The sequence below is a fragment of the Eumetopias jubatus genome, unplaced genomic scaffold (genome assembly GCF_037043125.1).
Source record: "Eumetopias jubatus isolate StellerSeaLion01/CBP00866 unplaced genomic scaffold, mEumJub1_p1.0 scaffold_10, whole genome shotgun sequence".
In the NCBI taxonomy this organism is placed as follows: Eukaryota; Metazoa; Chordata; class Mammalia; order Carnivora; family Otariidae; genus Eumetopias; species Eumetopias jubatus.
In genome coordinates, this window is record NW_028274816.1 from 62,117,073 (window position 1) to 62,131,260 (window position 14,188).

The following is a 14,188-nucleotide window of genomic DNA, read 5'->3' on the forward strand; positions in this document are numbered from 1 at the left end:
TCCCTCTCCTGACCCTCCCCTGCTTGCGTGGGCACACACTCTCTCTCAAATAAATCTTAAAAAAAAAAAAAAAAAAGAATTGGAAGCGGCTTCTTAAAGTGTCTGGTGCGAACACCCATTCCCCATTGTTCACATTTCCATATGGAGTAACTTCAACCGCTTAGTGTCTTTCTCCTGGCCTCTCCACCCCTCCCAGGGGCTGAGGAACAATTTGCCAGATTGGATGGGCATCGTGGCTCACTCCAGCTCTCCCTCTCTCAGAGGCAGCCTGCCCAGTGTCTGGCCTGCTGCACCCAAGGGAAGGCCTGTGCTTATCCAGTGCTGCCTGTGACCGGACAGGCAAGCATGTCTAATGCTGGGGTGTGGAAGCAGCAAGACTAAAGCCACTTCCTCTGATCGCTGCTAATAGTAATAAAGGTGATACTTGATCTCCAATTCTCGGATCCTGTAGCTACCTTTCGCTTTATCCTGAATTTGGGAAGAAGGGTGAAAATAATCTGTCCCTCCCAAATCCCAGGAGTACGAGTAAATTCCACACGAGAGGAATTCGTCTACATCAAATGGAGCTAGGAAACCCGAATAGGGGAGGAGGAGCACAGCTTTGTCTGAAACCTGGCTTTGTGAGCTTCTGCCCACGGTTCAAGCACCCCGGGCTCGGATTCCTCGTGTGAAAAACGGCACTGGCCAGGAGCCTGGGTTGCAAATGATAAAACCTCCTTTAGCTAAACTGACAAGGAATTTATGAAATGAAAGGAGGCCTGCCTCAACGCCCCAAACTCGGAGAAGGCTGGAGACGGCTCAGCGCTTTGGAGCGGGAACGAGGCCCCCGCTCAGGGCGCCTGCCCCCGCCGTCTCCCAGCACCAGCGCCCCGGAAGCCCCCGCGGTGGCCTCTGACCGGCCGACGTGAAGTCACACGACGCGCCTCTGCACGGACGCTGGGAAATGACATGGCTTCCGCCCCAGGGCAGGCAGCCTGCGTTCTTCAGATGGAGCAGCCGGAGACAACAGGTGAGCCAAAACGAAGGTCGGGTGTCCCTCACCCTCCCTGTCCAGGGAGGCTGAGAAGACGAGACACGAGGGCTCTGGACTGTAGAGAGCAGCACGGTTATGCCCGGGCTCCGCCCGCTGCCCTCTCCTCCACGGCGCCTAGGTCCCCTAAGGTCGTGCCCCTCCCCCCCAGGCACCCTCCAGGAGAGGTGATGAAGGCCGCAGCGAAGGAGTCGAAGGAGAAACACCTTTATTAGAAGAGCAGTGTGGACGCAGAAGGGGGAACGCAGCGAGAGCGTGAGGGGTGGGGTCCAGGGAGCCGGCGCCTTCCTCAGCGCCCCCGGCAGGGGCTGAGCAGAGACGGGCTGGCACGCCCTGGCCGCGCACCATCAAGGCCCTGCTCTCCCTTGGGAGGCAGGACGCCCGGGCTTCCCACGGAGAGGGGGTGATAAGCCACCAGGTTTCACCGATCCATGCTGTCATCCGTCGGGCTGGAGAAACAGGTCTGTAGCAGCTTCTCGCAGAACTCCAGCTCCTCCTGGATTGGGGGAACAAGGGTGGGAGCCCTGAGTGCGCAGCGGGCTCCTGCTTCCAGCATGCTCTGCACCCAGAGATGGCTTCTCCTCCCTCCTCACTGCCTGCCCCAGAAGCCTCCCAGGGTTCTCTGACTTCAGCTGAGGTCCATGGCTCACTTTCTCTTCTCACCTGTGCCTGGATTACCGAACCAGAACGGGGGTCTCCCAGCGGCCGTCTCACCCCACTGGTCTGTGCTCACCTCAGCCCCTTGGGCTCTACCTACCGGGTATGACCGACTCCTACTAATCCCCACTTAAAATCAAAACCCCTTCCATAGGTACAAACCCCAGAAACCAAGAAAGAAGCACTCACAGGTTGGACCGCATGAACATAAAAGGTTATCTGCATGGCAAAAAGATGCCAGAAACAAAAATTAAAGAAAAACAGTTTGGGGTGGAAAATGTGCAACTTGTTAGAAAAGGCTAACATATTTAATAGTTCAACAGCTTTAATAAATCAACTGCAAAAACCACCACCCCGTAGATAAATGGGCACAACATATGAATGAACAGTTCACAAGAAAGGAAAGCTGTCCAACTTTACTCATGGAAGAAACGCAAATGTAAACCGGACCAGAATACTACTTTTCACCAAACAGCTTGAGGGAAAAAAAAAAAGTCCAATGGCTTTAGGTCCCCTTGGGCATTCTCATGGTTGGAGTGACAACTGGTTCAACCTTTATAAAGAGCAACTTGGCAATACCTAGCAAAAAGGGCCCTTAACTCTGTAAGTTCACCTTTAACCTACCCAGCTTTTCCCTTTCTGGAAATTGCTCTATAGACATACTCACGCGTACAAAGAAACATAGGTAAAGGGTTATTCTTTTAGCAGAGCTGGTAGCAGCAACCAGAGTGTCCATTAAGGGGGTCATGACAAGAAAGAAGCGACCTACCTTGCAGCTATGAAAGGAAACAGGAAAAAGCCATGATGGCCAACACAAAACACGCTCCTTCTGTACCCCTTCCTGAGATGTTATGAAAGGGAATGAGGCAAGGTGGTCAGGACAGGCAGATTTTGCACAAAGGGGAGAGAGGAAAAGAGAAGAATTTATACGCACATTTGCCTGTGTGCCCAGACTACCTTGGGAAGGCCACGCACGGAACTGGGGGAGGTACTGGGTGGTTAGGGACGGGGGCAGCAGGGAGACTCATCACTGTTGACCCTCCTATGCATCTTGAATTTTGAACCACATGACCACAGGACCTTTTCACGAGAAAGCATTCATGAAATTTAATTCTTAAATTTACCTACAAAAATACAAAAGAGGACTACGTCATGAACAGAGTCACCTTACAGAATACCATGCCAACTGCATTATTCAATTATGCTAAAATTCAAGCAGACCTCGGGGCGCCTGGGTGGCTCAGTGGGTTAAGCGTCTGCCTTCAGCTCAGGTCATGATCCTGAGGTCCTGGGATCAAGCCCCGTGTCTGGCTCCCTGCTCAGCAGGGAGTCTGCTTCTCCCTCTCCTTTGGCTCCTCCCCCTTCCCCCGCTCATGCTTTCTCTCTCAAATAAATAAAAAATTTAAAAAAGAAAAAAATTAAAACAGACCTCTATTTAAGTATCTGGAAAGATTTCCAAGACACAGACACATAGGAAAGAAGGCCATGTGAAGAGACAGGAGTGGTGTATCGATAAGCCAAGGAATGCCAAGGATTGCCAGCTACTACTAGCGGCTGGAAGAGGAAGGATTCTCCCCCTAGAGCCTTCAGAGGGAGCAGCCCCTGCCGACAACCTGACTTCAGACTCCTGGTCCCCAGAACTGTGAGACAATGCGTTTCTTGCTAAGCCACCCAGTCTGTGGTAGAATTAGAGCAGCTGTTGGAAACGAACACAGCACCGTGTGGAAAAGACCACTGCCCAGCCTTCTCTGTCCCCTCATAGGTTGTCTCCTTCACCGTAGTCGTAACTTCCTGCTGTCACACTATGCAGAACGGAATGTTAAATTACACAGATGGAAATACTGCCTGTATCCTACATGCACGTATACACACACACTAGGTGTGTATTTGTAAATACGTCCTTCTGTGTGTTCGTCTACACGTTTCTCTGTCACCCCCCGGGCCCCGTGAGAACCAAGGATGGATCTTTTTGCTCCTCACCAAATCCCCGGCGCTCAGCTCAGGGCTTGGCGCGTGGGTGAGCCGCCCCTGACCAATGGAGGGATGGAAAGATGGGGTTTCCACAGATGTGTCCCCGTGTCTAAACTCACATGGCACACTTCCGGTAAGTGGAGTTTATTATATGACAATTATACCCCTAAGAAAGTTGTGAAAGTTTTTTTGAAAGAAAAAAAAACAAAACAAAAGGAGTGTTGGTCAGTTCGCATGAGGCCTCCCTCACCAGGTGGGTCCTGCCCAGGCTTTGGCACGCCAGTAGCTCAGGGAACGGATGCGCCAATACAGCAAGCAACAACGGACACGCTCCCCGGCTGAAACCCCCAGAACCCCATGGGCGCGTATGTCCATGTGTCCTTACGATGGGGTCAGGGCAAGCATCTGGGGGTGGGCAACGTGCCTCTCCTGGTCACCCTCACTCCTCACTCCCTGCAGCTCTCTGGAAACACTCGACAGTGTCACGGAGGAACGGACTGAGTAGAGCAGATGTCCTGGGAGGGGGGGCACCAACATCTGGGCAGTACTTTATCATCAGCCAGCTAACCCACTTAATCGTTTAGTAAACTAAACTATATGAATATTCAATCAGTCACTCTTTATCACATATGCGTTACTAATGATCTAATTATCTGAGTTATCACTTATTTGTTACTGATCTATCTAAATATCTAATGCGCTGCTATTTATCACTTGTTACTTATTATCTAATTAAACAGCTGAGTTGTTTATCTGTTACTCGTTATCTACTTAATTATTTTTAATTAAATATTTAATGGGTTGCCTTTTATCATTGATTTATCAAATAATTATTGAATATCTGATAGGAGGTAAATACTTATAAAATGTGAATAATAAATAAATGACTTTGTTAACCCCTTAAAACACGCCAAGCTCGTTCTCCTGCCGGCCTGTGGCGCTGGCATGGCACGAGGCACGCGGGAGGGGGCAAGAAGCACCTGCTGAACCAATGGCGGGAGAACACGTGAGCCAGGAGGCAGGGAGACAGACGCCTGACGCACAGGGCGCACGGGCCCCGCCGGCCTACCTGGTACTCCTCGTGCTGCTGCAGCAGCCGGCAGCGATGACGGAGGAGCTCCTCCAGGCCCAGCTCAGGCTCCCGGCACTCCCGCACGCCCTGGGGGAAGTCTGTCACCAGGCTGCGGGGACAGGAGAGCAGTCCTTGGGACCTCCCTCTGCACGGGGCTGCACCCCACCCCGGCCACTGCTCTCCCAGGAGCCCAGGCAAGACGGCTCCCCACACTGGGCTTCAGTTTCCCCATCTGCAATACAGGCCTCACGCGGTCCCCACCCTCCAAGGGCCTACGAGGAGACTTGTACAAAACAAGGCGCCTAGCACAGAGCCTGGCCTGGAGCCCACTCTGCACGCTGGAGCTGCCACCTGCTCGAGCAGCTGCTCCATTCTGTCATCTTCTCTGGATGCTAATCTGCTGGTCCTGTGTGCGGGTCAGAGAGACTCTCCCCCTCCTTCCAGGCTGCTGGGTCAGCCCCTGACACGTGAATAAACGAATGCTCAGGGAGCTCCAGCACAATGATTCCTGCCCCCTCCGAGGGAAAGGCCCAAAGTCCTGAATCCTAGAGGGAAGGAGGCTGGTGGGCTGGAGCCCAGGGGTGTCAGCCCGAGAGGTAGGGGCACCTGCCCCAGGGCCTCGTCCTCTCGGAGGCCCCAGCATACCTGCACAGGGCTCCAAGCACATGCTCATGGAAGGGGCTGTGTTCTGTCCGGATCAGGGCCACCAGCTGCTGGACCATCCCCATGGAGCACAGGGTCCCTGGGGGAAGGGTCTTGGGGGTCAGAGGGGCAGTCCACACCCCTCCCCCAGGCACTCCCCTCCTCCCCACCCTCCCTTGGGGATCGTCCCTGGGCCCCCTGCCCTGGCCGCCCCACCTTTGTGTTCGGGGTGGCCCACCAGCAGGTTCTGCAGCAGGAACGCTGACTTGACCTTGAGCTTTTGCACCTGCTGCTGCATGGCCCGCATTAAGACGGAGAAGCCATCCAGGCGAAGGAACTGCAGCAGCCCAGCCTCCTGCTCCCGGACCAGGCCTGGGGGGAGGCGAGAGAGAGGGAGGGGCCTCGAAGTCACCGTCACCACCCTCACCAGAATCATCACCACCTTCACCAAACTCACTATCAACTTCGACAGGCCTGTGCTTCATAAGCGTTAACTTTTAAGTATTTTTTTTATTGAGATATAATTAATGTCAGCTTTTGGAAGAAAACTCTGCCCCATCCCTCCCGCATCACTCTGGCTCTTGGTACCTCTGGGGAACGGAGTCTCTCTGTCTACCCTTTATGGCCGAGCCACCCGAGGTCTGTGTGTCCACCTGTCTCTCCAGTTTTGGACAGGACTTTCCAGATGCCACCCATTCCAGGACTCTTTCCCTCGCTCTTGCCAGAATTCCTTTGCAGCCTCCCTGTTCTTTTACCAGGGCCAGCATGACACGACAAATATGTATTTTGTCTCTGCCTCCATTCCTGACAGCAAGCTCTTAAAACCCGTTGGACTTCCTGAGTGATGGGAGCATCTTTTCTTCCAGTGAGGGGACTCTGGGTGGGCTCCTGGATGGGGTTTCCTTACAGAAATACCAAGCCATGATTAGAAGCTTGGAACTTCCAGCCCCATCTCCCAGCCTCCAGAGAGAGAAGAAGGACGGGGGTGGACTTAACGATCCATCATGCCTCCATGAGAAAGCCTCCATAAAAATCCCCGAACGGTGGGCTTCAGAGAGCTTCTGGGTTAGTGACACATGCGTGTGCCAGGACGATGGCGCACCCAACTCCTCAAGCACAGAAGCTCCTGCGCTCAGGACCCTTCTAGACCTCGCCCTGTGCACCTCTTCATCTGGCTGCTCATCTGTATCCTTTGTAATGGCCACTAAACACAGGTACTTCCCTGAGTTCTGTGAGCTATTCTAGCAAACTATCGAACCTGAGGAGGGGATCATGGGAACGCCTAATATACAGCCAGTAACTAGGAAGTACAGGAAGCCCAAACTTTCTTTTTTTTTTTTAAGTTAAACTCTACACCCAACATGGGCCTCGAACTCACGACCCTGAGATCAAGAGTTGCGCGGTGTACGGACTCAGCCAGCCAGACGCCCCCAGAAGGCCCAAACTTTCGACGGGTGTCTGAAACAGGGGCCATCTCGTAGAACTGAGCCCTTAACCTGTGGAGATGTGCCAACCCCAGGGAGTCAGCATCAGAATGGAAGAGAATGGGACTGTAGATCACCCGGCAGGCATCCAGAGAGTTGGAAAACTGGTCGTCTGTAAGCCCCACACACACATTCAGTGTCACAAATGTTGGGAGTGGAAGAAACGGGTTCTCCTCCAACTTCAAACAGAGAACCATGGGGCTGCCGTATTGCCCAGGAACTCCGACCCCAGGCGTGCACACCCAGGAGAAAGGAAAACACACGACCACGCAGAACCTTGTCCACGTGGTTCACGGCAGCACTATTCACACAGCCAGAGGCAGACACTGCCTGATGTCCCACTGAACAACTGATGAACGGGTAAACAAAACACGGCCCCTTCATAAATGACCTATTATTCAGCCATAAAAAGGCATGAGGCGTCAGTACAGGCTATAAATGCAGATGAACCCGGAGAACATGATGCTCAGTGAAAGAAGCCAGACACAAAAGGCCACATGGTGGACACGTCCAGGGCAGGCAAATCCATGGAGACAAGAAGCAGGCTGCTGGCTGCCAGGGCCTGGAGGGAGGGGGTGAGGAGGGACTGCTAACAGGAATGCGGCTTCTTCTGGGAGTGATGGAAATGTTCTGGAGTTAGACAGTGATCATCGCCACTGCACAAGCTAGTGAATGCACTGAACTTGAAAAGGATGAACAGCATAGCCTGTGAATTCTATCTCCATAAAGCTGATTTAAGGAGGAGGAAACAGTCCAGTGGGGGCCCCCAGGACGGCACACACACTGACAGGGGCCCAGCACATGGTTAAGAACATTGCCTGGGCTCAAACCCCACATCTGCATGACCTTGCAGGGTGCCCCGGGCTCTCGCCTAGGCGACCTGGCCTGGTCCCTCCTCCATGTAGATCCGGTCTCTCTACCTCAGAGTCTGTGTGTGTGGACTAACCAAGTTAACACACTCGCACAGGGCTTGGCGTGGGGCCTGGCATAGAGAGAGTGCCCCACAGGCGCTGGCATCATCCCCATCCCGGCATCTGACCCCCAGGAGGCAGCATGAGTGGGAGCCACTGGTATCTCTAATGGGTGGGGGCCGGGGTGCCGCTCAACACCCCACCATGCACAGGCCGGCCCCCTCCTCACCACGAGGAACATCGAAAGTGCGGAAGCCGAGGACCCTGATGTGCGTGAAGCACTGAAGCTGGGCGGTGCTCCTGCATCATCAGGATCTGACTGTCCGACTAGCGAGGGGTTGGCCAGCTTGCCACCCCGTCCCCGACACCCAGCACAGAGTCTTCACTGGCAATGGGAATAAATGAACCAACACGGCCCCTCTCCATCCGCCCCTCCCCGGCTGCCCCAGACACTCACAGGAGATGGCGAAGAGAGCCTTCACGCGCACCAAGTCGCAGGCGTCCCGGTCAAGCAGCCGCAGCAACTTGCGCAGGGCGCCCAGGCCCAGCACCTGCTCCTGGATGGCCGCCACGTTCTGGCTGCATGTGCCGATGAGCTGCGCTGCCCGCCACCGCAGCCCTGCGGGCCCCGCCTCCAGGTACCGGCCCACCAGCAGGTGCATGCCTGACAGTTGGCAGAAGTCTGTGCCAGAGAGTGGGGACATGAGAGTCCAGCTGGTATGGGCTGAGCTGTGCACCCCCCCAAAATTCGCATGTTGAAGGCCCAACCCCTCAAGTGCCTCAGGATGTGACTAGTTGGAGACAGGGCCTTTTAAGAGATCATCCAGGTAGGGGTGCCTGGGTGGCTCAGTCGTTGAGCGTCTGCCTTCGGGTCAGGTCATGATCCCAGGGTCCTGGGATCGAGCCCCGCATCAGGATCCCTGCTCTGCGGGAAATCTGCTTCTGCCTCTCCCACTCCCCCTGCTTGTGTTCCCTCTCTCGCTGTGTCTCTGTCAAATAAATAAATAAAATCTTAAAAAAAAAAAATCATCCAGGTAAAGTGAGGTCCTCAGGGTAAGTCCTAATCCTGGTGGTAAGACTGGTGTCCTTCTAAGAGGACATCAGGACACAGAGAGGCACACGGGGAAAACCACATGAGGACAGAGGGAGAAGGCAGCTGTCTGCAAACCAAGGAGACCAAGCCCAGGAGAAAACCAGCCCCGCCCACACCTGGATCTCAGACTTCCAGCCTCCAGAGCCCTGAGAAAATACATTTCTGTTTCAGCCCCTGAGGCTATGGCAGATGGCAGGCCTCACACACGAACACAGCAGGTGAGGCTGGAGGGGCAGGCTGGCTACGGGGGGGGGGGGGGGGGGGGGGGAGCCTGCCTCAAGTGCAGGCTCCATCAAGCGCCCAACCAGGGGTCCCTCCAAGGCCAGTATGTCTTGGGTGCCTGGGTGGCTCAGATGGTTAAGCGTCTGCCTTTGGCTCAGGTCATGATCCCAGGATCCTGGGATCGAGTCCCGCATCGGGCTCCCTGCTCAACGGGGAGCCTGCTTCTCCCTCTGCCTCTCTCTCTCTGTCTCTTATGAATAAATAAATAAAATCTTTAAAAAAATACAAGGCCAGCATGTCTCAAAAATGCCAGCATTTGGGGGGGTTAGGGTTCCAGACTCCAGCCCACTAGATGCTAGTACTGACCCCCAATCTTTGTGACAATCAGAACATCCCCTAGACCAGGGCTTGGCAAACTACGGCCCACCACCTGTTCTTATGAATAAAGTGGTACTGGTGAGCTCGGCAGTTCCTCAAAAAGTCAGACGCAGGGTTATCATAGGTCCACTGCTACGTAAATATCCCAAACCCTGGAAAGTGGGAACCAAGGCTCACAGCAGCATTATTCTCAGTAACCAAAGGGGGAAAGGACCCAAATGCCCATCAACTGAGAACGGATAAACGACATGTGGGGTATCAGCCGCCATATGAAGGAATAAAGCTCCGATACAGGCTACAACGTGGGAGAACCTCGAAAACATCAAACTCAGGGAAGCCAGTCACAAGAGCTCGCATATTCTATGATTCCACTTACATGAAACATCTAGAGAAGACACATCTACACCCTCAATGGCTATGTCACGTCGCTCCAAAAGAAAGAGGAATGCCGTCCTCCTATCAGCTCTTCGGCATTTAGAACAAAACCCACAGCGCCTGCTTCAACCTGCAAGGCCCTGCACACCCAGCGTCACCTCCTACCCCCAGCCTCTCACTCAGTGCACTCTGCCATGCTGGCCTTACCACTATTCCCGCACATACAAGGCAGGTTCCCACCTCAGGGCCTTTGCACTGGCCATTCCCTCTGCCTGGAATGCCTTCTTAAAATGAGATCCAGAGCTGATCTCATAACCTGCTCACTCGCTTCAGGTCTCCGATCAAATGGCACGCCTTGGGGAGGCCTTCTCTGACCATGCCGCCCAGAAGCACCTCCTCACTCATATTCTAGGGAGTGACAGTGCACTGCCAAGAGACTAGGGAGAAATGACCAGTTTTGGAGAACATCAGGGAGGTAGACCTGCTATCAGGTGGGTGGGGTGAGAGAAAGTCTCCTCCCGATGGCAAGAGGACCAAGCAGGAAGACAGGGCAGTCTTAGCTGGGGCCTCCGTTGGAGCCAGACTAGACAGGTAGAGGCTGGAGGTGGAAGGGTGGGGAAGAGGCTGATGGTGTGGTCCCCGAGAGAAAGGACAAGAGCTGAGCCACAGCAGGATGTGGGGCTAAGGTGGAGGAAAGAGACAGAGGAAGACCAAGGGGCAGCCGCGGGTGGGCCCAGGTGTACCTGCAGCATTGTCCATGTTTTCACACAGGTCGGCCAGCAGCTCCAGGGCCCCCTCGCGCTCCTGCTGGTCAGCGGCCAGGTCAGCCTCAGCAGCCAAGGAGGGTGTAGGCTGGGACAGTACTCGAAGGCAGTTCTTCATCTGCTCCACTTCCTCCTGCTGGCCCCGGAAGGCAGCTGACATAGCCTCCTGCAGCCACTGCCGCCTCTGGCGTATAACACAGGGCAGGAGGGTGGGGGAAAGAAGCAAACCTCCATCAGGAACGAATTCATGAATAACACTTGTTACTTATAACAGTCAACATCTGAGAACTCCCTGTTCCTTCAATCAACAGATGCCTACTGAGTGTCTTTCCCACTGACAATTTTCTAGGGACTAGATTTACGGAGAGACTGGCTATGGGGTGTGAGAGAAGGGACTCCCAGGTCTGTCCAGAGCAACCAGGAGATGGGGAAAACGGTACGAGAAGCAGGTGTGGAGCAAGAGGAGTAGAGATTAGAGCTCATTTTCCACCGTGTTAAGTTCAAGGGATCTATGACGCACCCAAGGTAAAATATTGAGTAGGCTGCCTGAAGCTCAGGGAGGAGGTCCAGCCTAGACCTGGCTTTCTCAACCCTGGCTCTACTGACACACTGAGCTGGAGAGTTCAGGGGTGGGGGGGAGGGGATGCCGCTGTCCTGCACACGGTAGGATGTTGAGCAGCATCCCTGGTCTCTACCCACTAAACGCCAGTAGCCCACCCCACCCCCCGACCCCGAGTGGGACAACGCAACATGTCTCCACGGGTCGCCAAATGTCCCGAGGGGAATCAAATCAGAACCACTGGTCTAGAGATATAAACTTCAGAGTCGTCGGCGTAAAGTCTCAACATGATATGAGATCACAAAGGAAGTGAGCGCAGGTAGGGATGAGAAGAGCCCTGGTGTGTGCCATCATTCAGAGGCTGGGGAATGAGGAAGAGCCGACAGAAGAAACGGGAAGGAGAGCCAGTGAGTGAGGATGAAAACCAGGACACTATGTTGTTCCAGAAACCAAATGAAGAAAGAAATCAAGGAGGTGGCCAGTAATCAAATGCTGCCTATTAGGTCAAGTAAGATGACAGCTGAGAGCTGGCCACTGAATTTTATTTTTTCTCCAGGCCTGTCAATGCAAATATGCGGGCTCTGTAGTCATAGTCCCGGAACAATTTGGGCAAGATGTTAATCTTTCTGTGCCTGTTCCTACCTTATTGCCCTAAAGCTTCAATGACATCATGGATGTCACTGGGTTAGCGTGATGTTTTATACAATGGAAACACCAATGCCAACTAAACATCACATATAACCGATATTGCTACTCATCTCCAAGACAACCCTCTGAGTGTTACTGTCATCCCCACTTCACAGACGAGAAAACTGAGGCCCAGAAAAGTTGTGACATGCCAAGGTCACACAGTCAGCCATCCACAAAGCCTGAAGTCACACCTAAGTCTTCATGAGAACAGCCTGCTGCCTCTGTACCTGGCACTGTCAGAAAAAAGCTATGAGGTACCACTACTCTCTTATTACCACCACCAGCTTGCAAATAAAGACCTTGCTCAGGGGCGCCTGGGTGGCTCAGTCAGTTAAGCGTCTGCCTTTGGCTCAGGTCATGATCCCAGGGTCCTGGGATGGAGCCCCACCTTGGGCTCTCTGCTCAGCGGGGTGTCTGCTTCTCCCTCTTCCTCTGCCCTTCCCCACCACTTGTGCACGCTCTATCTCAAATAAATAAATAGAATCTTCAAACAAACAAACAAACAAACAAACAAAAAGACCTTGCTGTTCATAGAGATGAAGCGATATGCCCACGGTCACACAGCTGGATATTGCTGAAACCAGGTCGGCCTGGCTCTGAGAACCCTCCCCTCCTTCTTTTTACCACGAAGCTACTGTGCATCCCAGCGCGGTGCTGGGATGCAGGAACCCGCCCTCCCAGACACTTGTGAGCTCTGGCCTTCGGTCTACAATAACCCACGCAGCACAAATACAGCCTACTGCTCTGCCTTCACCCCTGGACTCCGCCCCTGCCCAGGGCACCCCGCCCCCCACTGCGCCGGGTCCCCATCTTTACCTCCTCACTCATGGGTTCTGGAGGGGGGTCTGGTTCCTCGGAGCCCGCCGTGATAGCCAACTGCAGCAGGCCTTGGAGGTTTCTCGGGGGCGGGGGGTGGCCCGAGTTCCCCACCGACGAGCCGCCGCCCCCTGATGAGCAACCCTGGGAGGCTGAGGGCAGCGCCAGGGGGAGGCGGCTGCCCCCCGAGCCTTGGTCCGCCATGGGCTGTTTGTGAAGGGAAGGATGGGTTTGGGGTAGGGGGTGATCACCGCTGAGGTACCTCTGGCGTCCTGACGGGTCGACTCCTGAGGGTCTGCTGAGAAGGTGACGTTTTAGGGGAGCTCCGAGCCCCCCCATGACCCCAAACCACTCTGCCCGCACCCACCTTAACCACAGCCCCCTCTCCTTCCTCCATACCAACGGGACCCTTCCCCAAAGTCAAAGGCCTCTCCTTCCCCCCCCCCGCAACAGGCCCCACCCACTCCACCTAGCAACCAGCAACCCCCTCCCCCATCTCCACTAAATGCGTTCCCGTCTCTTAGCAACCCCACTGCCCGGCCTCCATAGCAACAAACCCTCCTTTCGGGCGTCTTAGCAACAAATCCCCCCCTTCCTCTCCAAAGAGGGGGAGCCCAAGCGGGGAGGACCTCACTTCCCCGGGCCTCACCTTCCCCGGGCCTCGAGTCGCCGCCGCTACTAAAGACAGAGTCGCCCACACCTGACTCTGGTGGGCGCCGCCATCTTGACCGGAAATGCGCAGGTCTCGCCCGGAAGTTACCGAAGCACCCTCCCAACCTGGGCCGTACCTGAGGCGGAGGCCGCGTGCGAGGCTCTGAAGCCTTAACCTGGTGGGAGACAGCGCTCGGCCCCGCCCACGCTAGGCCTAAGCTCCGCCCCCCGATCCGGATCCCGCCCCTTAATGAGCTCCGCCCCCTCGGCCTCCGTGCAAGCTCCACCCCCGCCTTGGCGCACGCTCCGCCCCCGCAGCCTGGCTCCTCCTCGGTTGGGCCACGCCCACACCTATGTCCCCGCCCCTCCCTGCTACCTCAGGCTCCGCCCCTGTTCTAGGCCTTTCGGCCTCTCCCAGCTGGACCCCGCCCCGCCCCGCCCCTAAGCCCCGCCCCGTGCTGGTGAGCGGGTCGCTCCCCGTTAGGCCCCACCCCTCCTTGCAGGTCGTGCGGGTCCCTCACCCTCTGGCCTTTTACCCTCCACTGGACCCCTAGCCCATCTTTGACTGGAGCTCTGGGTTCTCACCCCTCATATTTGATGTAAGCACCGTTGGCCCACCTCACCCCTCTCTTGGCCTCAGTTTCCCCAGTCGTCAAAGGGGGCTGCCTGGTTCCCGCTGCAGCTCCTCTGAGGACACTTATTACCACCCAGGCTCTCCCTCCCTCTTGGAATCCTCCCTGAGTCTTGCCTGGTGCAAGGGGGATTTTTTTTTTAATTAATTAATTTATTTATTTATTTGAGAGAGAGAGAGAGAGCACATGAGAGGGGGAGGGTCAGAGGGAGAAGCAGACTCCCCGCTGAGCAGGGAGCCGG

At 55.0% G+C, this 14,188-nt stretch overlaps 1 protein-coding gene across 3 annotated transcripts; it reads right to left on the minus strand.

The window, feature by feature from the left end:
- Nucleotides 1–1,221: 1,221 nt before the first annotated feature.
- Nucleotides 1,222–13,504, minus strand: HSPBP1 (HSPA (Hsp70) binding protein 1). Of its 3 annotated transcripts, none has more exons than XM_028095038.2 (8): nucleotides 13,314–13,504; nucleotides 12,665–12,959; nucleotides 10,579–10,783; nucleotides 8,225–8,449; nucleotides 5,589–5,744; nucleotides 5,376–5,472; nucleotides 4,728–4,839; nucleotides 1,222–1,526 (listed from the first exon to the last, which is right to left on the minus strand). In XM_028095038.2, exons 2-8 carry the CDS (start codon nucleotides 12,866–12,868, stop codon nucleotides 1,452–1,454), a joined length of 1,074 nt encoding a protein of 357 aa, XP_027950839.1. In that variant the 5' UTR covers nucleotides 12,869–12,959; nucleotides 13,314–13,504; the 3' UTR covers nucleotides 1,222–1,451. The 3 variants fall into 3 exon arrangements, with proteins under 3 accessions (XP_027950839.1, XP_027950840.1, XP_027950838.1); XM_028095039.2 differs by having other exon boundaries at nucleotides 12,665–12,962; XM_028095037.1 differs by lacking the exon at nucleotides 13,314–13,504 and having other exon boundaries at nucleotides 12,665–13,003.
- Nucleotides 13,505–14,188: the final 684 nt, after the last annotated feature.

Excerpts from the sequence above, each read along its gene's own strand:
- HSPBP1 (XM_028095037.1), bottom strand. The coding sequence starts at position 13,003 with ATGGGGGGGCTCGGAGCTCCCCTAAAACGTCACCTTCTCAGCAGACCC. Across the intron at positions 8,450-10,578 it reads AAACATGGACAATGCTGCAG|ACTTCTGCCAACTGTCAGGC; the intron begins GTACACCTGGGC and ends TCTCTGGCACAG. Across the intron at positions 5,745-8,224 it reads GGCTCTCTTCGCCATCTCCT|GCCTGGTCCGGGAGCAGGAG; the intron begins GTGAGTGTCTGG and ends GCCTCCCCCCAG.